The 22,339-nt window shown below is 35.4% G+C and overlaps 2 protein-coding genes across 2 annotated transcripts in view; both read right to left on the bottom strand.

Annotated features, from left to right (window-relative positions):
* Window positions 1-10,953, bottom strand: part of LOC140157423 (alpha-2,8-sialyltransferase 8B-like) — a 39,316-nt gene extending 28,363 nt beyond the window's left edge. The window contains exon 1 of the mRNA XM_072180618.1: window positions 10,410-10,953. Coding sequence (XP_072036719.1) covers window positions 10,410-10,594 — 185 coding nt within the window. The 5' untranslated portion in view covers window positions 10,595-10,953. The remainder of the gene's footprint in view (window positions 1-10,409) is intronic.
* Window positions 10,954-18,455: 7,502 nt separating this feature from the next.
* LOC140157422 (organic cation transporter protein-like) overlaps window positions 18,456-22,339 on the bottom strand; it is a 19,607-nt gene continuing 15,723 nt past the window's right edge. The window contains exons 9-10 of the mRNA XM_072180617.1: window positions 19,873-20,082; window positions 18,456-18,955 (exon numbers count right to left, since the gene is read on the bottom strand). Coding sequence (XP_072036718.1) covers window positions 18,838-18,955; window positions 19,873-20,082 — 328 coding nt within the window. The 3' untranslated portion in view covers window positions 18,456-18,837. The remainder of the gene's footprint in view (window positions 18,956-19,872; window positions 20,083-22,339) is intronic.

Genomic DNA, 22,339 nt, shown 5'->3' with positions numbered 1-22,339 from the left:
ATACGCCACATTTAATTAATTAATTACTAATTAGCTAATTATGACTGATGAGACTTAGAAAAAATGAAAGAGAACATCATTAAAAACATATGTGCCAATTTTCAAAAAAATGACCAAAAATCACTATACGCCACTATGGAATACAGCAGACGAATTGGTATATTAGTTTGTTATGTTCTACTCTATATATTCACCAAAAACTATGCCTCAAAGTGGCTTAATTAGTAAGATATTAATTAATTTAATTTTGACGTATTTACAAAACCTTGAAATGTCTGTATCACATAACGACGTATTTGCCGATCGCCTATACTGCGCAAGCCCAGTATGTCGTATCTGCAATTTGAGGGATTTGCCGTTTCACATACTGACGTATTTGCGCGACGTATTTGCGCGACTTTGTCATTACACGATAAAATCACTGTTTTGTCCTTTTCACATACTGACGTATTTGCGCAACTGTTTCACATACTGACGTATTTGCGCGACGTATTTGTCATTTGAACAGCGAAATTTTCATTAGTCCTTTTCACATAGTGACGTATTTTATTTAATATTGTTTTTTTGCAGAATAAGTTATGCTCTGATAGTAATAAGTGAATTATATTGAAAATATAGTATATTCGCGTTACTGCTAACCTGGTTTTAATCGACAATAATGTTTTAATCAAGATTATGAAGCAAATGAAAATCTCTAAATTTTCAACTTCGATTTTCTCGAAATGCGTATTTTGCAAATACGTCAGTATGTGATGCGGCCGACGAAGTATTCAATGTTTTAAGCGCACGTACAATTTATGATCCAATGGTATATTTCCATGTAGTTTATTATTGTACTTTTTGATGAACATAACATTTGTTGCCTTAGGACCAATACTGGTCTATTTTGCATTAAGAGAATATTGTATATTTTGGTTAATGTTTATGAATTTGGTTGTCATTTGTATCTTATTATGTTATTGTTAATTTTATTATCATGGTTGATGCGCACAAAACATCATGATAAACAGTATCTTCATTTTATGTTTGCATATAATTATGTGTGTCGGGGTGTATAGGGTGCGAGTTTGTACGTGAGAGGTGTAGCAGTGTGGGAAGCGTATGTGTTTGTGTGGTAGTGGGGATATGAGGACGAGAATGGTGTGTGGTGAATTGTGTAGTGGTGTATGCAGTGGCGTAGCTGGGATTTTTTCCAGGGGGGGGGGCAAGCCTGTATGGGGCGGGGGCCCAAATCCACCAAACAAAAATGGGGTAGGTGGGGGTGCGGCGCACCCCCATCGAAAAGAAAGTGTACTTTCAAAGAAAAGTACACTTTCAAAGAAAAAGAAAAAACATTTGTAGCAAACAAAGTTGAAGAGTGTGGGGTAGTTGTCCCCCTCACCCCCAGACACACCTAAGCGGTGCGGTGGGGGTGTGCAGATAATAACAGAAACAACCATGCAGAGAATCAACTCAAGCATACTAACAATATAATATCGATCCACATGCACAAGACATGAAACTTGGCGTAGCTCGTTAGTCATCCTGGAGGGGCAGAATAATGGGGGAGCGACCGGGGGACGCGTCCGTGCAATGGAAAAATAACTATTGCATGGACGCGTAGTGCAATAGTCTTTTGCAGCTGGCCGCTAAAAATAGCAGAAATAATAAGTAGTGGTTGACCAATCAAATAGTGGCCAGCTGCAAAAGGACTATTGCACTCCGCGTCCGTGCAATATTTATTTTTCCATTGCACGGACACTGAGCTACCATAGCAACGCTGACAGAAACGCGAGCGTATAGCGCGAGGTTTCCACCTCGACTCGCCAATTATAGGTGCGGGTGCGGGTGCGGGTGTTGCTTATTGGAACTTAATCATGAGTTTTAAAAAAAATTGAATGATTTATTCGTTCAATGGAAAGAATATTTTCATTCGGTTAAATATGAACTGTTTCATTCAACTCGGCAAAGCCTCTTTGAATGGAACAGTCCATATTTCACCTCATATTCTTACCAATATTTGTATAATAGGCCTATCCAACGTTTCTCTCACAGGGATATTTAATTATTGAGAAAACATGGTTTTAGAAAACAACTTAACACGTATGAACAAAACATGATGCATGTCTATTATAGTAATACATTATCTCGCAGAATATCGTAGATTGTACAAATTATAAAATGAACGATTCCATAGCAACGCTAATCATCAGCTCCGTTAGAAAATGAATCACATGTGGCAGCGCAATTCATCTTCATCATAATAGAAATAAATGAGCCTCCAAAGTACCTGATAATTGAACTTTCAGACAATATTATATATTTTTATCATCATAACAAAAAAAAAACCATTTCACCTTTTTCGCTTTATTTGTTTTGTTTTTTTTTTTTTTTTTTGTGGGGATGGGGGACCCCAATATTTTGCCAGGGGGTGGTCCATACAATCACCCCCCCATGTTGACGTCTGAATATGGGTTTCTGACCAAGAATTAATCTCATATTTTCCCGTTTTAGCCCCAAAAGTGCAAATTTTCAAGCGCTTCGCGCGCATTTATTCCGCTTTTGCTCCATATTTCATCAGTTTCGCTTTAAAATCGCAACATTTTTCGCGCGCTTTGCACGCATTTGTACCATAAACTTATTTTGTCGTCAAAAGGTGCTGGATTCACTATACTTCAATTTTTTTTCCAACCCCATCCCCCCACCCCAATGTCAAAAAGAAATCTACGCCACTGATTCCTTCGGATTGTTTTCGAGAAAAAATTTGCTTATTTTCATTATTTTGCCGTCTTGTTGATAATGGCAGATTCAAATGGGCTTCAAGGTGCCCCAAACCATCTGTCGTTTGAGAGCGATCTTCTCTTCTCGCATCTTCTCTGTTATCATCTACCATTTATTTTAATATACAGCCAACAAATACAAAATAACAGTATTGCACATCTAATCCACATTGTTATGACTTTCAAAATATCGACATACCGGGCGAGATGAAGCTTCCTTCCATATACTTAGCGGGTCTCATCTAGTGTTATTTCAATGCATTGGAATAGGAATTGAATTGAATTTGATTTTGGCTATCTTTTTTTATTCAATTCAGTGAATTGAATCGAAATGTTTTGTTTGCTTTTTCATTTCAATTCAATGCTTTGAATCGAAATGTTTTTATTCTTTCATTTCAATTCAATGCATTTAATCGAAATGTGTTTTTTGCTCATTTCAATTCAATTCATTGAATCGAACATGCATGTAACATGAATTTTGATTCTGCCATTTCACCTGTATTGTCAGCTTTAATTAGAATAAACTTTCTCCCTGAACTGCTTTTAGCCAAATGCCCGGTAAATGGATCAGTGTTGGTAATAAGAATTGAATTTGAATATGAATTGAATTCAAATGCTGTGAATCGTAATTGAAATTGGTTAGCACTTAATTTCAATGCATTGAATTAGAATTGAATCAAAATGATTTAAACCAGAGAAGAATTGATTTGAAATTGCATCAAAATGCTTTTATAGAATAAGAATTGAATTGAAATTCATTTTCTGAATCGAAATAACACTAGTCTCATCTTATTTATTTTGATTGTTATTTTATGGAAATAAAGTCTGCACAAAAAGTAACTCAGCTGTTATAAATACGCCTATAGATTCAGAACTAATAATTGTTTTCACAATATTTCAACATAAAAAGAAGGACGATTTATTTACGCGCATTTTGATATCCCATTTGTCCAATTTCGTTCAATAGTGACAATACAGCAGTGTTTTGAAAGAAAAATACCCCAATTTAAAAGTTGCAGTTATTTGTATTGATTTGAGGTATTAAGCGCGAAGATAATGGCGGGCTTTACGTGTTTACAGTGCTGGCATTATAACCATTGATCGCTGTAAACTGCAACTTTTAAATTCGGGTATTTTTCTGTAAAAGCACTACTGTGTTATTAACATTGAACGACATTTGACGAATGGGGCATAAAAATGCGCGTAAATAAATCATGCTTCTCTCTATGTTGAAATATTGTGAAAACAATTATTAGTTCTGAATCTATGGACGTATTTATAACAGCTGAGTTACTTTTTCTCCAGACTTTAGTATAATTATGTTTAAAAAATACCCAGAATTATATCAGTGCGTTTGCCTGGTGTCATTGACTTACGCCAGTGTACATCTTCTCTTGTTTTTATATAATAAATTTGTCTTCTTGACAATATTGTTGCATGTTGTTTCAGTTTGTTGTGGTATCGTTGGTACAAGACTTTGGGCTTGATTGACACCGCATATGAAGAATAAAACCCTAAAAACACACGTTCTTGACCCTTTTTTTCCAAACATTGGTCAAATATTTAAATATCATTGTTATTGCCAGTTAGAACCAGCGTTGGAAATACCTGGTATCGCGTAGCAATTTTATCAATTTGCTACACAATAGTAGCATTTTCATGCCATGACTGAGACTTACACACTAAGTATTATGTGAATGTACCAAGAGAAAAGTAAAACTTGGAAATTTGAGATTGTAATGAAAGCTAATCTTGCAACGCATAAAAATGCTTTTAAGCATTTTAAAATTCAAATTTCAACACTGGTTAAAACTAAAAGATCTATTCTTCTGGAATAAGGAGTAATTCTCTTATACCAGCCCCCGGGGTCAAAGCAGGGGGCGGCAAAATCGAAGGGGCGGCGGTAAGAAGAAGGGGCGGCAAAAAGAAAGAGGGGCGGCGGAAGAAGAAGGGGCGGCAAAAAGAATTAGTAAAGAAAACAGGGCGGAAAATGTGAAATAATTGTTCTAAACATCACAATGTGTTGCTTTTGGGGCGGTAGCGCCTATAAATCTTTTTTTTTTTTGCTCTTCACTTTTTCAAACGACCGTAAAAAATTTGGGGCAACCTTTTCGGGCTGTTGAGGAAGGGGCGGCAAAATTGGCTTTTCTTCAGCCCCCCGGGGAAGGGGCGTCCACGGTACGCCACTGTATACATGTACGATACATCATCAGATTATCTCACATTTGAATACTGCTGTATATTACTCACGATAGAGTAATTTATTAATGGACCCACATTACAATTTACAAACAATTAGAGGTTAATGACAGAAAAAAGATTTTGTTGTAAAGTGCAAATGATAAAAACTAAATACACACGCCTTTTAATTTTTTTACCAGAGCAATCATTGTGATGGGGAAAATTAAAGGGCAAGTGAGTTGGTTTTTGTCATTAATCTCATTCATAAGCAAACCCATCGTCGTTGTTATAAAGGTATATTTATTAGGGTACTAATAAAGGTAAAAATCCATCATTGGCAGCCCAAAATTGCTCACCCGGGAAAGCCAGTGCTACGCAATTGCGAGTACGTCACGCACTCTGCGCGCTGATAGTGCTATCAATTTATACCGGGGAGAGGGGGGGCACTCGAATATGAAGTGACGTACCTGTGCCCACCAGCGTACGAAACTAGGGGTCTATCGGTGTTGAAATTTTCAGAAGAAAGAGGGTCATTCGGTGTTGGCAATGTCAAAAATGGGGGTAATTTTGTATGGGAGCGCCCAAAATTTCACGTCATTGACAATAAAAAATCTCAATTTTACAGTACAAAATAGACAAAACTCATTTATTTTGCTCAAAATGCGCGCGAAACGCGCCGAAATTTCCATTTTGAGGATTAATTGTTCAAGAAAGTGGGTCATTCAGTGTAGGCTACTGAAAAAAAATGGGGTCATTGGGTGTAGGATTTGCCAAAAATAAGGGGGATTTGTTCATGGGCACATGACGCATATGTCAATATAATGGGAGTGCCCCCCGGTATCAATACATTACATGAAACGCTCTTTTGAAAGATCCGCTGCTATGGATTCACTGCCTCATGAATATAGTAGGCCAAATTCAATTTTACGGTAAATAACCGTAAACTTTACGGGAAAGTGTCATTAAAATAATATTTTACAATGTATGAAAATGATTTTAAGGACTGGAATATGGTTTCAGAGAATCAATTGACTTACCGGCGTACAAAACCATTCTTGTTGTCACGTGAAGTCACCAAATTTGTAGCCGCAATTATATCCGTGTACCATTGAGTTGTCAATAGCATCAGAAAGAGCAAATTAAATACAGATACGAACAGAAATATTCGTAGACCATACGCCTTCGCCACCTGGTATGTCCATGGTGCACAGTAAGATGGCATCGTGTTATATTTTGTTAATTAGAACTTTACCCGGTAGTTGATAACCGATTTTGTATAGGCCTATAAAATTAAATCATAAAACTAGCCTCGTCGAATATTATTAACAACTACCTGTAACTAGAAACATTGTTTAAATGTGGTACATGACATGTTAAAGTGGGTTTATACTACCTTTAGAAAGTTGGCCTAGTTTGTTTAAAAAAGTATAGGGTTAATTGGTGGTTCGGAATGATTTAGAATATTAAATGAAAGTTTCTACTAGTACTAGCACCTACGGGCATTATGTTGCAGACGTGTGACAATGTTAATCCGGTAATGTTAACTTGATATTAATTCCTATAACATTGAAACATAGACCTAGCCTAGTCGAATACTATATAAGCTTATAAACAAATACCTTCTATAGGCCCCCTAAACATTGTTTCAAATGTTCTGCATGCTGGCCATAGGCTTCAACATAAAAATGTTATGAGATATTTTCTCAAAATCTCATGTTTCATGAACTATGTTAAGCACCACTGAACCAATACTAGGCTTGTTTGTACTCGTTTTAATGCATTTTCCATGCTGATTCCAAATATGGTTATGAAAATGTAGAATTCTTACATTTTATTAATTAAAAAAAAGATTCAACTAAAGTCATGAAACTGGGTTAACGAGACCTTTGGAAGTTTGGACTAGTTTGCTTGATAAACAGGTAGTAGGTTAATTGTGACGTGTCATGTCAAAAGGAGACACTTTTGGGCAGGATCGTAAATGGAGAAATAGCCAAAAATCTGGTGGGGGACAATTTTTCACAATTTGGGTTTGTTGTGAATTTGTGATGTTATTAATGTTTAAAATATTGTCTGATAGTTTCAGACCGGAATATAACTGGCATCTTGTATTTTTGAGACATTTTTCTAGGTAATTCCTACTCTCAACATTGTCAATAATATTTTTAAAGGCCGATATCTCAATTTCCAATTTTATAATACCATAACTTACGAACTCAATATCTTCGCTTAGGAATGTCCGATTTCATTGGGGAAAACGGCATTGCGGAGCAACATATCTCTATATTTAAGATATGTAAAAACATGACACGTCACAATTGGTTGGTTCAGAATGATATTAGAATATTAAATGGAAGTTCATACTAGCACCTACGGGCATCTGCTGTAGACGTGTAACAATGTAAACTATTTTTTTTTTATAATAATAGAAGTGCCAAATAGATATTCAAATGACGGAACGCCGTCATTAACTATAATTATTCATACATTTTTCTTTTGTTATCGCTATTATATCGCTTTATTCCATGACGATTGTGTTTAGTTAAAATGGTAACTCTCGTGGCTCATCCATCATTTGTCTAATGATATCATTATATACATAATACGTACGTAGTCAGATACCCAGCAAACACAAAAACGTTTTTAAAACGTTTTAAATAAGTTATATTTTGGGTTTTGGTTTAGGTAAAAACGTTTTAATAACATTAAAATTTCGGGTTATATAAAGGTCATGAAATCGTTTAAAACGTTTGGTGTGGAAACACATTACAAGAATATTTTTGAAATGTTTTCGAAATGCTATTGTAAACCATTTCTGCAAACATTGTTGGTCAAATATTTTGCCAACACTTTTAAAAATAACATTATGTTAAAATATTTGCACCCAGCAAACACAGAAATGTTCTTAAAATGTTTTTTTACAAAAAGTTTTAATAACATTTAAATGTCGGGTTGTATAAAGGTCGTGAAAACATTTTAAAAACGTTATTGTAAATATTTTGGGCAAACATTTTTTGCAAATTATTTTTTTCAATCCCAAAATAAAATTCTGTTTTCAAAAATGTTTTTGGAATGTTATTAAAACGTTTTTAAACCATTTATATAACCCGACATTTAAATGTTTTCTGTAAAACATTTATTTATGTTTGCTGTGCAGTAAATTACCAACAAATGTTATTTAATGTTATGAGAACGTTTTATACCATTAATGTACCCTTTATAACCCGACATTTAAACTTTTTCTGACAACCTTTTTTATATGCGAATGATGTCGAAAACGTTTTGTGTTTGCTGGGTAAGGGTCCTTTTCGGAGAATAAACGCGAATCGAATTTATGGGGTCAAAAATGCATGTTTCTAAAAAGGGGTTGTTTTTAACTTCTAATTTAGGAGTCAATTTAGCTGTATAGATCAGATTGTTGATAGGCCTGAAGACCACACTGCTTATAGTATAATTTATGTACAGGCCCACACCATGGTTTACTCGGCTATATATTCTACTGAGATTCTTTCGTTTTATTGTTTAAATAAGTGGATTATAAATATTTGACAATAACCATCTTATTTATGAAAAGAACTATATTAAACAAATTGTGAATCATGCATAACATAAATAACACAACTATTCCTATTAACCCCTGTGGAGGATTTTGGATATATCTACCACATCAGCACAGAGGGAGTATGAATTTCAAATGGATGAGCACATTAGGCAGTTTTATTTTGAATTTTTTACCCCTGTCTTTAACATATTGTAAAATGCGTATAGGCACATCAAAACAAATTTACCCCAATATTGTTCAGTTTTGAAATTGTGATTATTTTTCCAAGTGTAAGGATACTTTATTGGCGCAGTATAGTACAACTCGCATCGTGCCAAATGAGGTATCACATTTTCACATAGACTATGCCATAGTCGAATTTTGATAAATAAAAATATGTTATTATTAATCATGATGAACGCATCCTGTTGGAACTCGAAATTAAAGTGATGTGTATTATAATTAATAGAAATGGTCTTAAAGAGTTTATAATTATAATTAGTGACAGTAAAAGTAAAGTATACTTATGTTTGCAGGTATTCACTCCCGATGTGTACAAGTTATACTTTTTAAACATTTCTGTTTGATAATAATATGTATTTTATAATGATATAGCCTATGTCCCTATTTGGGTTAAAGTGTATTTTTAATTATTTTAATTGTGGTTCAGATTGCTGCGCATATCTGTTTTATTCAAATTTTTGATGTAATTAGGAGTATATTTTTACCACGTTGTGATATATTGTTGTTCTTAATGCCATGCTGTGTATTTTTGATGTATTTTTATTTTCTTTGTACAGCGCATTGGTCCATGGGAAATGCGCTTTATAAGTTCTTTGAAATAATAATAATGTTATTGAATGCAACATATCTTGCATAATGGCTCACTTTAATACTGAAAAATTCCGATTTTGGAATCTACCAGTTTATTTGAGAAAGACCGAGTAAAAAATCCACTTGGGAAGCTTGGGAAACAGAGGGAGTATGGCGACGGATGTGAAAATCTATCAATTGCACACAAATTAATACAAATCAGAGTTTTATGCTTATATGTAATAGCCAGAGTATGCAAAATGGGCAAGTGGACTATGGAGAAGTCTAACTTTCACAGTGCGCAGAACAAAATTCATCTATCGACCCCTTTATTTTGTAATTTAAGTTTAGTGTCTTTAAGGGCTGGGGTATGAACGTTTGGACAGTATTTATTTTGGGACATTAGAGCACATCAGACATATCGAATTGCATTCTGAATATGAAGAATGTCATTCCGATATCAAATAATTTTTTTTGAAATTCGCAATTTAATACACATTTTGGCAAATCATTAAAAATTGATATTTTTGATATTTAACAGTACTTGAAGTAAACTTTATAAATCTGATGATTTATACTTAAAGTGTATGTAGGTGGGATGAAAAGCCGACGATCAATTGAAAATTTTGACCTTTCGTATTAAAGATATGGATTTTTTTTCCCAAAACACCAAAAAAAAATTAGGTCTTTTTGGGAAAAAATCCATATCTTCAATATAAAAGGTCAAAATTTTCAATTGACCGTCGGCTTTTCCTCCCTGCTACATACACTTTAAGAATATATCATTAGATTTATAAAATTTACTTCGAGGACTGTTATATATCAAAAATTTGAAAAATATCAAATTTTTATAATTTGTCATAAAATTTGTATTATATTGTGATTTTTAAAAATGAAAATTATTTGATATCAGAAAGACATGCTTCGTATTCAGAATGCAATTCGATAGGTCTGAGGTGCTCTCATGTCCCACAAAAAATACTGTCGAAACGCAATAAACGCTCATTTTGGATCCCTTAAGAAATAGATTTTGTTTTAAGTTTTCGGATACTTTTTGTGCGCAGTTGAATAGAATACGATCATGCAGTTTCAGAGAAGCAATAATAGCGTTGCCTTACCCGCATATAAAAGCATTCTTATCGCCACTTGGAATCACCAAAGTTGTATCCGCAAATATATTCATGTTCCAATGAGTGGTCAATAGCATCAGAAAGAGCAAATAAAATACAGATACGAACAAAAATATTCGTAGACCTTGCGCCTTCGCCGTCTGGTATGTCCATGGTGCACAGTAAGATGACATCGTGTAAATGTAGAACTTTACCCGGTAGTTAATACCCGACTTTGTATAGGCCTATAGCATTAAACCATAGACCTAGCGTAGTCAAATATTATAAACAACTATCTGTAGTGGCTTCTAGCATTACTTTTTAAAATGTTGTTAATGTAATGGCTTAATAAGAAGCCCAGATATTAAAATGACGAGAACTCGTCATCAGTTATAATATTCGTCGTCCATTTTTGTCATAATATGACATTAATGTTGAGTTATTCCATAGCGTATGATCATATTGGTTAACATGGTAACTCTCGTGGCTCATCCCTCGCTGGTCTAATGGTACGACTATGAGCCACGATTGGTCTAACGGTTTGCAACCTGCATTACCATTACCGTAATTAGCTCTATTAAAATAGCTTAGTAGCTTTTTATCTCAAAATTATTTGTGCTAATATGTGCTCTTTGTTAGTAGTTTTTTAATGTTTTATTTGCAGGTTAATAAATGCGTATAAATCACTGTGAAATTGTTTCAGTTTCGGTTTATGTTACTGACAAATCAGATCTTTAAAGATCTCAAGGTTTTCAAAATAAAGTATATGTACAAATTGTATCTATGTGATTGTGTAAGTATTCCATGGGACCGCGTCCATCTATATTCTGCAGCTGCTTCAATTTAATCAGGGAATAAATAAAGATGATTTAATGCAAAACATTCATAATTGCAGTACTAGATATATCAATAATTACCAACTCGCTAGAAATAAAACCACCTTTTTATCTAAAGGTGTCAGAACCATCGGAACGTTCATTGGAATAAACTTTCTTCTGATGCCAAAACTTTTAAAACTCTTAGAATGTTCAAATCATACTTTAGAAATTATCATACTTGACTAGATTTAAAAGTCAGGGAGAAATATTAGCAATATTCATGTTTATATATTGTATTTTCAGTTTATTTAGTTTACTTTAATCTGTAATATCATCTTAAATAGGCTTAAGGTATTATCTTTTATTCATGTCTGTTGTAAAATTAATTTAAGTTATAATGTAATGTGAGGTAATATAACATAAGAAAGGGAGTCTAATGTCATGTAACCGCCATAGTGACTTACATAAAAATAAATTTGATTTCATTTGATTTCATTTGATATAATTATACATAGGCATTATAACGAAAAGAATTATTTGATCTGACAGTGAGTGAACCACACTAAGAGAGCTCCCTTCTAAGAAATCGTGACATCCCTTTTTCTCGTCCCTAGGACTTCTCAAAAATGTTTGGAATTGGTTACAGAATGGATTACAGATATTGGTTACAGAAAGTTAGATGGAGAGATGAAGTTGCAAAATTTCTTGATGAAACCTGGATGAGAGGGACGTGGAATGGGTCAGAGTGGCGTCACCTTGGAGAGGCCTTCACCCTGCAGTGGATCGACGATGGAGGAGGAGCCGGAGGAGGAGGAGGAGGAGGAGGAGGAGGAGGAGGAGGAGGTGGAGGCGGAGGAGGAGGAGGAACTAAATGAATAAACAATAAAGAAATCGCATATAATAATGTAAGACTTAACGTAATAAATAATTTTTATATGAGTGTCCTGAAACTGTCTAGGTACTGTAGATGATACAAATCAGCTTTGTTCTATGAAATATGTGACCGGACACTACGAATCAGCCGTAAAGTCGACCCCGGTCAATTTTGTTTTATTTCGTGTTTAGAAAATATATATCATAAGCTTTAAAATGGTATATCATTTGACTTCAACAAAATGGTACCTTTTTCGGTTCTACATGTGTCTCTTTTTCCACATTGCTGGTAATAAAGTCATAATTGGCGGTCATTTCAAATCATCCCCAAGTCAACGAGGTTCAGGAACATCCGCTCATTGTTAATTGTTGGTTACACATACCTAGACAAAATACAATGAAATTGTAACCTACCACTTGAACAGGACTTAGCCAAAGCAAACAAAGGCTAGAGCTATTTAATGATTCTATAGAAATAGGTAGAAGATTGTTATCCTCGTCAGCAATAGGATTATTGATTGGTTTAAACGCTATCAAAATAATGAGAAACATGTCGCGCCTAATTGAAGTACCTATGAATACGACCTTCACGAACATTTAACACTGTATCTCAGTACGCCCACATATGATACCCCTACGTTTCTTGTTGTGTGGGGTAATATTGTTATGGTGACCCATTTAACATATATTTCCTTGTTTTGAGCGGGTATTATTAAATACAAGTATTTCTTTGTTGTGAGTTTGGACGTGTCTGTCTACGTGAACGTTTCGAGAAAAACATTTCTGACAGTACACGCACTGATATGGTTTCTTATGGTTAGTGTGCAGTGCGTTCTCATATGACTTTTAGGTTGATTTTTTCGATCAAAACTTTTGGCAGTATTCACACTGAACGCGTGTCTCTTTAGTGTGTATACTGATGTGGCGAGGCTGCTATTATCAGCTAAACACTTTTGACAGTACTTACACCGATAGGGTTTGTCTTTGGTGTGGATTCTTCTGTGGGCTTTAAAATTATTTTGAGAAGAAAAACCCTTCTAACAGTATCCGCACTGACATTGTGTCTCTTTGGTGTGAGTTTTAATGTGTCTACTCATTGTAAAACACTTCTGACAATATTCACACTAAGGTGCTCTTGTTGGTGTGAGTTACGATACCGTAAAACCTCGTCTACAAGCACATATAGTGTTTTTGATGAAAGCTAAATTAATTCGAAATAAGCGTAAATATGCCAATACAAAAGATTGGTCTTAAAATAATACTCGTGTTTGTATATGCTTGGATCTTTAATTTATTTGCTCGAACTCCATAAAAGCGCCTGGATTAATGTAGCTTTCATCAGAACCACTCTATATGCTTGTAGACGAGGTTTTACGGTTTGTCAAAATAATTACTTAGTATAAATACAATCTATTAAAGCAATCATATTAATAACTACACGGTTAGCGTTAACAATTATATTAAAATACTACACACATCAACACACGCGAGAGTTTGCATGTAATGTAATTTATGATTGATAATCGTGATAATTATGATAATCGTCGAAAATTTAAATATAGCACACATTTTCGTTTGTGACCAGTGAAGAATCATTTTACAACGTCATAAATACAATGTATTAAGGGGTACTACACCCCTCTATAAATTTGTGTCTATTTTTGCATTTTTCTCAAAAACTAATAACACAGTGGTAACAAAAGTTATGTACATGATAGGGGCAAGGAATCCAATTACTACACTGGAATTTCAGTGACCCAAGACAAGCGGTTCATTATTTATGACTAGCGGGACACCCGCGCTACGCGCGGGTCCCCGCTAGGTGAGTAAATGGGAGCGTTCACTAAAACAGGAGGAATTACTGAACAGGTAGAATCATTGAAAAGGTAAATTTCATTTATCTGAGTCTGACCCTCGTTAAGCCTAAGTTTCCATTTTAGCTTCTTTCTTTCTTTTTAGTTTCTTCTACATGGGCCAATTTTGTTCCATTTTTAAAAACATTTTGCTGCTAAGCTTGCAAATTTCCGTTACCATGTTTTTTATTTACTCAATCCCGTTCCCATTATTTTCTAAATCTGTCCTTTCTTACATTTCCCTGTTGACTTCATTTTTTATTTGCTGCTTAGCTTGTGATTTCCCGTTTTCATGTTATTTATTTAGTTCTGTCCTCAGTTTAATAGCTTTTTTTATTTAAATCATCTAATTTTATTAGATTTTATTATTCTTTCCTTCTTTAGCCTATTTTATTCCCGTTTTCATTTTCTTACTGTGACTAACTATAGGCTAACCCACATACTCGTAGGCCTACCTGTTTGTCCTCATTTTGTTTTCTTTTTTAATTACAGTAGGCCTACCTCTTCATGTTGTTTGTACTTTTCACATCTTTTCCCCGTATTTATTACGCCTACGGTCGGTCGTTCACCCGTATTATCATTCATTGCGCGACTCTGCGTCGTTTACGCGCGACATGGCGTAGTGCTGCGTTACCCGCGCGCTATCGCTGCGCTACGCGAACGGCTTGGCATTAGATATGCCCGTACGACGCGCACGGGCTAGCTTGACAACTGACTCCCTTTTTTGTTTACCCAGCATAGCAACGTACCACATTTTCACTGATTTTGAGGCCAATTCTTGACCGTTTTCAACCAAATAAAGTTTAAACACGTTCCCGTATATTCATCGATCTCCCGTATGAATTTGGCGACATTTGGATCGAAACTGACGGAGCCTTTATATACGCATACCCAGATAGATAGATAGATACAACATTCCCCTATTTATAGTAAGATAAGAAATAAGGTACCGCTAGTATGTACCTCATTTCCTATCATATATGGTCGAATCCAACGAAAAGTGTACACGGCATGTTCAGGGCCATAACTTAAAAGTATTAATCAATTGGCATTCATTTTTGTATTGTGTTTATTCGCCTTGATCATACGCCTCGCGCCATATATAATACGACCCCCGTCTGTGAAAAACTTAGACACAGAGACCCCAAAACATGCTATTTTTACCCATTTTTTCAAAATATTTCTTAAAGTATTTTTAAAAACGTCTAAATCAGTTATGAAAAGAAGTCATTGGATTGAATCTAAATTGATTTCCTGAAAGGCGTGTATTCAAAGATTGCCTGTTCAATTTTTCACATATTTGTTCATAATTATGAATTTTTTGTGATCATTTTTTGAGTGGTATTTTTTACATTACCTACGAATACAATTTTCATAGCTCTAGATATATCTTTAAAAATGGAAATCACTAATAAATGCGCAATTGATACAAGCTTTGATATGTCCAATACTGAAATGCATTGCATTCGGGCATCTTTATTATTGTGTTTAGCTGCCAGAAATTCTAAATGGCACAAAGGTAGGTTTGGTAAAAAATATGCATTACCTCCGAATACATGTTAAAAGCTGTGTCATTTCCACAAAGTGAGAGAATAGTAAACAATAGTTAAGCAATAGGTGCAGGGTAATACACTCTTTATTTCTACCAAGTTTCAATAGCCTGCGTTTCAATATTTCTGAGATGTCAACAATAAAAGCAAGTATTCGTAGGTAAATTTCGGTAACCGAATGTTACCTACGAATACAATTTGACATCATGACAGTATTGTGAAACACCGCCATTCATGCCAATGCCCATATTGGTACATAACGAAGGCCTGTATGTTTGCTATCAAATCATATGTCAATGAAAGTTGCGAATTCACATACATGCCCACCATGCAAAACTGAATACGGCTTAATTGTTGAAAAATATGTACTGAAATAGACGACGGTCTGCTCATTTGAAAGAAAAATCAGCTTCAAAGAAGATTAGAAGGGATAAATACTTGGATTTGTCAACTGTCATGTGTGCTTCATTTTAAATGTTTACCGACCTTCTGGTGTCTGAGTAATTTGTGTCCAAATTGATTTATTCGAAGGTAACTTTTGACGTTTTCGCTAAGGTTACCTACGAATACCATGGAAAAAACGACTGTTCTCATTGTCTCATGATCTAGACAACATAATGATGGACCCTGGTATAAAGCTAATTGTAGTTGCCCTCAAACGAAAGGCCACAAGACGTAACTGACTCCAAGATGGACTTCACAAGTCTGCAATAACGGGTTTAAGCGAGTTGTGTGCAATTAAGCAAATTAAAGTAACTTTAGTGCCTTTGTTTCTTACTTCAATACTCTTTCAACCGCTGTGAACCGACATTATTAATACATGATAGGGTCTAAAGTATCAATAAACGCACATAAAGAAAATGATACATTCAAAGTGCTTTATAAAATGAAGTTTTGATTGGGATATCCATCAAAAGTCTAATTCTTACCTACAAATACTGAAATGTTACTTACGAATACAGCATAATACATGACATGTGTAATGAAGTGTCGCTACCAATGGAAATTAATTGTCAAAAACTTTAAACGGTACCCCAGGAGACTATTATTACCCATATACGGATTCATTCAACAATTATTTATTATGTAAAATTGCTTATTAACTACTTGTATATCAAAATGAAGTGGTCAAAATCTTGCTAAAAGCATCAAAAAAATTTTGATCTAAGGTAATAGCATTTATTCATTTGGACGTACCATCTGAAAGAGATCTAAAAACTACCATTTATTCTTAGCGAGAAATGCAACAGCGGTTGAATTCGTTATTAGTTATGCCTAATGCAGGGGTTATTTGAAATAATGTTGTTTTACAGAAAACTTTGTGTTAACGATTTCAGATATCTCATGTTTCTTGTAAATCTATAATAGTCAGTTACGGTATACTTGCGTTATTAAAATCAACTCCGGAAAACCTTGAATATAAATGAATGCTCAAATGCTCAAATCTTAAAAGTACATACTGGAGTTAAGAAGAAGAAATTAATTGAATTTTTTCGTTGGGGATCGAGCGAATTGAACTATTACTGTTTTATCAATATGGTAAAAGTTCAACGTAAAATCAGAATGGAAACGAACTCAGGTGCCATCGCAAGCAAGTTATGCCAAAACAAATCTTTGTTTCCTGTAGCAGGTCAAAAAAGTTAAATGCGAAATGTTAAATGCGATTGTTTTTTAATCCATGGCTTCAAATGACTAAAATACCTTTTTTTTTCTGCAAATTGGAATTTACAGTGGGTCTCTCCGACACACACACAAAAAAAATCATATCCAAGAATATTTATGATCCCCTTTCAACCTGCAGATTAAAAAAAAGGTATTAAAAAAAGATGTGTGATGTTTTCTCAAGTAGTTTTTCACTACGCTCGTTTGTTGTGTTATGTGTAAATGTTTACTCCAGTAGTGTTTTATATCATTTTTTGCGATTTTTCTGTTGTTTGTTTTTTGTTTGTTTTTAAATAAGCCGTCAAAAACGTAATGCGCGCTACAGGAAACAAACTTATTTTTTTGCCTTACTCGTAGTTTTTAAATATTCCAAGCAGCTTATAGCTGAGATGGGGTGAAGATGTGAATCACGCAGTGCCCATTTAAAGCCATATTATAACATTTCTGTAAAAATAGATTAGTATTTATTTTCCATAAAATGTTAGCTTTTACTGTCAGATATGTCCCCTTTTAATTTTGAGCCGAACAAGTGAAGTAAAGCATAGAAAATTGGAATTTACTACTAGTGCCCATGCATGTTACTCCCACGGTTGTAATACGGTACGATCCACGGGGTGTGTGTGTATGTGTATCCTGCACGCCGTGTACGTACTGTGCATACGTGTTCGACTGCTATTTCCATCGTAATAATAAAACGCCGGTTCCATCGTTTTATTCAAAATCTTGGATTTTGACAAAACTACAGCACCTAAAGTCTTGATTTTTGCAGAGTATCTTTATTGACTAAAGTAAAATACAATCGTGTAAAACCAGATTAAATATTATTTTGAGGGCGTTCTCCTCAGCAAATGTTATAATATGGCTTTTTAAAGTATTTCATTTACATTGTAGCGAATTACGAATTGCCTAAATTGATATTTGTAGACAGAAGGGATGCAGTACCATGAGCAGAGACCCCTCAAGTGGTCACATTTCTTTTCAATACTCCTAGGGGGGCCTGAAAAAATTTGACCACAATTTTTGCTTTTCTGAAATTTTTGAGATCTGAAAGGGGGGGTCGAAAAATGTTCATGGTTATTTTTTTTGCATCAGGCCCCACAACAAGTGTTTGTGAACGGTCCCTTAGCTGCCTCTGTGATTTGTGGTATGTCGTGTCTTCCTCTCTCCATATACAAGTACATTAATTTTAGTTTGTCCCTTAGGTGCTGTGCAATAATTATGAGCCCTGGGAGGGTAAAATCGGGGTGGGGCAAGAAATTTTTAGCGAGCCGACGCGAAGGGGGGGCAAGCAATTTTGGCCAGCCGAGAGGGAGGCAAGCGATTTTTGGCACACATTCATGGCGCGCCTTTTAAATAAAACGTTCTAAAAAGGCTTAGGAAACCAGAACGGTTTTCTGGCGGGCCGAGAGGGGGGGAAGCACTTTATAGCGAGCCGTTCGGATATTTTACCCCCCGGGCTCATAATTATTGCTCAGCCCCTTACAGAGCGTCTTACCCACCCTCATTATGTTATTTGGGCTTCAAGGAAGAACAGATGATTTAATTGTGTTTTCAACTGATTGAGTGTCCCAGGTTATAGAAGAAATAAAACAAACAAACAAACAAACAAACAAAACTTGTTATTTGAATAAATAAATATCCCATGGAGAATTCCCTATGCACCCACTGTCGTCGTCACTGGCTACAACTTATCGGACTCCTCTTCTGAAATGACTTTATTGACGATCCCATTATCTTCTATTGGTAGTCTGCTATTGAAATTATTTTCTTTGGCCCCTGTTCGTCTCATCCAGTTTGGCCTGAAAGTAATTACAAAAAAATAAGTTTCAATGTTAATCCAACGTAAAACTTAGATATGTTATTGAAAGTTGGATTGCTGTTTTATATGTGATGTTGTATTTCGAAAGGAGCCCCTTTTGGGCAGGATCGTAAATGGAGAAATAGCAAAAAAAAAAAAAGCCCGGGGTGATTTTTTCACAATTTGGTTTTGTTGCAAATTTGTGATAATAATAATGTTTAAGATATTGTCTGACAGTTTCAGACCGGAATATAACTGGCATCTTGTATTTTTTCAGACATTTTTCAGGGTCATTCCTACTCTCAACATTGCGAAATGATATTTTGGAAAGGCCGATATCTCGGTTTCCAATTTTATAATATACCATAACTTACAAACTCAATATCTTCGGTTATGAATGTCCGATTTCATTGGGGAAAATGGCGTTGTGGACTGGAGCAAACTATCTATATATTTACGATATGTAAAACACCCAGGTAAAACACTCAAAATTGATAACCTGCCCAAAAGTGTCTCTTTTTGATATGCCACGTCACATTATTTATTTAAGTCGTTGCTAGCTTCAGTGTCACATTATCGGGTTCTTTAATGGGCATTTTTAAAATATTCAATACGTTTCTAAAATTTAAAAAAAACAGGTTGATTTGATAATGTTTATGTACAAAACAATTCATGTAGATTAATTCCTTTAGCATTAATATCGTCAAATTTGTATTAACGTTCTGGTTAGCAGAACAAAATTACAACACAGTGGCATATGGAGCAATGTAATACACATAAATCACGCATAACTCGCAAACGCAAAATTCGATTCGAATTTAAATGATATTTTTTTCCATGTATTTGCGTGGGTTTTGTATTAATTTACACAATATATCTGTTCTTCCTTGAAATCCAGTGTAACAACTCTCTACTTACTTGCCAAATTCTTCACCTTCTTCAAGCGTTTCAGGTAAACTCTTTCCTCTCGTTTCCGGTAATAAAAAGGTTAACAACCCTGCAGAAAGTGCGCATGTGCCAAATATGACAAAAGGTAATGGCGTCCAACGAGTTTCTACCAGAAATATTAGCGGCGAGACCATTCCACCTATACGCGATGCGGCGGATGACAGACCAGTACCAGCGGATCTAAGGAAAGGGAAGAGTCTCGTCAATTTGTAACCCCGTTACAGCGAAAGCTGCTACCTTATGTTTGCTGCTACATAATGTATCTTGTTAGGGGTAGTAGACTTGCTAAGGGGTTGAACGCTGCATTTTTTAGTACAAAGGTCCCACTTGGCATGGATATTCCTTGGGGCAAGAGAAAAAGATTCATCCAAAGAGACATTCTGTCTCTATGCATAAAAACCCCTAATTAGCATAAATTATGCTAATTAGTACCCACAATATGGTATTTTCTAACTTTTGGACCATTTTTACCTAAAATAAACTATAAATAATCGAATTTGGCTTACTTTAGGGCAAGGAATTCATTTTTGGGGTTGTTTTGGGAATCCGTCCCCATTTTGACCCTCAAATTCAAGATGGCCGCTGGCCGCCATCTTTAAAATAGGCATTTTTACAACTTTTGAACCATTTGAGCTACAAACTTGTGTGATATATCAATTTGTACTAATTTGGGGTTGGAAAACTCATTTCTGGCATTGTTTATGTGATACGAGGTAATTTGAAAAGGGTACCAGGGTTTTTAAATGTGAATTCTGAGGTCCAATGTCATTGGCTATATGATAGAATGATGAACATACATCAAACTTACTTATGTATATGTATACCTTAATTTTAAGCACCATTGAGGACACACCTGATAATGCATGTTTTTACAGAGTTTTACTCTTATTTTCAGGTCATTCTATTGATAGCATCCAGCGTTATTTGATATAGAATGACCAGTATGGATGGATACATGATTATGATTGAAATTTGCGTTTTATTTGTCAGTTGGTCAGAGATGAACCAATTACAGATCCCGCATCGGTAAAATTATGTGGCCAACCTAAAAAAATAGAAGCTTGTTATACAAAACGGCTGAAAATATCTCAGATCTCAGTGAGTATGGCGATTTTCCCAGCTTTATAGTAGTAGATGGTATCTCTGGTTGTGGCGGAGGTGCGAGCAGTGCAGTAGTAGAGCTATTGAGGAATCGCTATCAACCAACAGAAGGTGGATCAGGCAAGGCTGATAAAGGCTGAGAGAAGTACACACCGAAACAGCCCGGTGAAAACTAGGTGAATGAGCTGTGGCATGGTTTATGAATCCCACATTGCATGCCTTTAGCAGTCTTTATAGAAAGCCTGAAAGGCAGATATAGTTTGTGAAAGCCACACTGACAAAATTATAAAAGCCCAAAGTTTCAAGGATATATACATTGAAGACCATCGAGCATCTGGCACTGCTTTGACCATGGCTAAATTAACAACCCTCTATGGTAAGCGTCTTGTATCTCTTGGTTTTCCTTTTCCACAGGATATGGTCATTTTGATCCCTGACATCCAGGAAATACAAAGGTCATCTGGTTGTTGGGATCTGGTGTTTAATGAAGATCTCAGTCAAGTGGTCTGGAGATGAAGGATAGCATCTCACCTCTCACCTAACATTAGGATTATGGCACAAGCAGTCAAGATTCTGTGAAGGGATCCCGGGGAAGGGATATGCTGGATAAAAGGCAGATGTTTTCAGACTCCTTTCTCAAATACCTCAGAAGCAGACTCTCTTGTTCCAACATTGCGATCTTTTCTATTATGCTGTTAAGCCCTTGCATCGATGTCAATATACATCCTGCTTCTCAAATAAGCCTGTGTTATCACTGGCTCAAACCACCATGTTCAACTGTGTATACAAAATATCAGCCGATCCTCAGAGTGTGCCACATTATCTGCGTGAAATAGAGACCACATTATCTCTTATGATGGCAATAAAGGTACATTATGATGACGAGTATAAAGGAGAGTCTTATTGGCATGCCAGCAGAACGAGGCTGAGCATTGATATTGCCAACTCATTGAGAATGGGAAGGTGTTGTAGTTCTTGAAGCCACCAAAGGAGTCTTAACGACTTGCGGAAGTGACAGCATTGATTATAATCCCTCATTAACAACTGCGTAATCGCAGTCTGTTTTGCATTGGACTGGCATCAGCATGTTCCAAAACTGTGAGACCATTCCCAGAGGATGTATCTTTGCCTAAGGATGAAACTGTTCATGTTCCATCACTGCATGAAATCAGTGGTTGAATTATGTAGATGATCACTTAGAAACGCTGCTGACTAGTGACGACTGAATATCCTGGGCTGCCTACCACGCACAGTGTTCATCCAGGTCCTCCCTCATTCATTTCAAAGCCCTACATGCTCCCACTTACTACATTATGCTTCACTGTATGATAATCGA

The sequence above is a fragment of the Amphiura filiformis genome, chromosome 7 (assembly GCF_039555335.1).
Source record: "Amphiura filiformis chromosome 7, Afil_fr2py, whole genome shotgun sequence".
Taxonomy (NCBI): domain Eukaryota; kingdom Metazoa; phylum Echinodermata; class Ophiuroidea; order Amphilepidida; family Amphiuridae; genus Amphiura; species Amphiura filiformis.
Note: the sequence above shows the minus strand (reverse complement) of the source record. Positions and strands in the feature narration are given on the sequence as shown.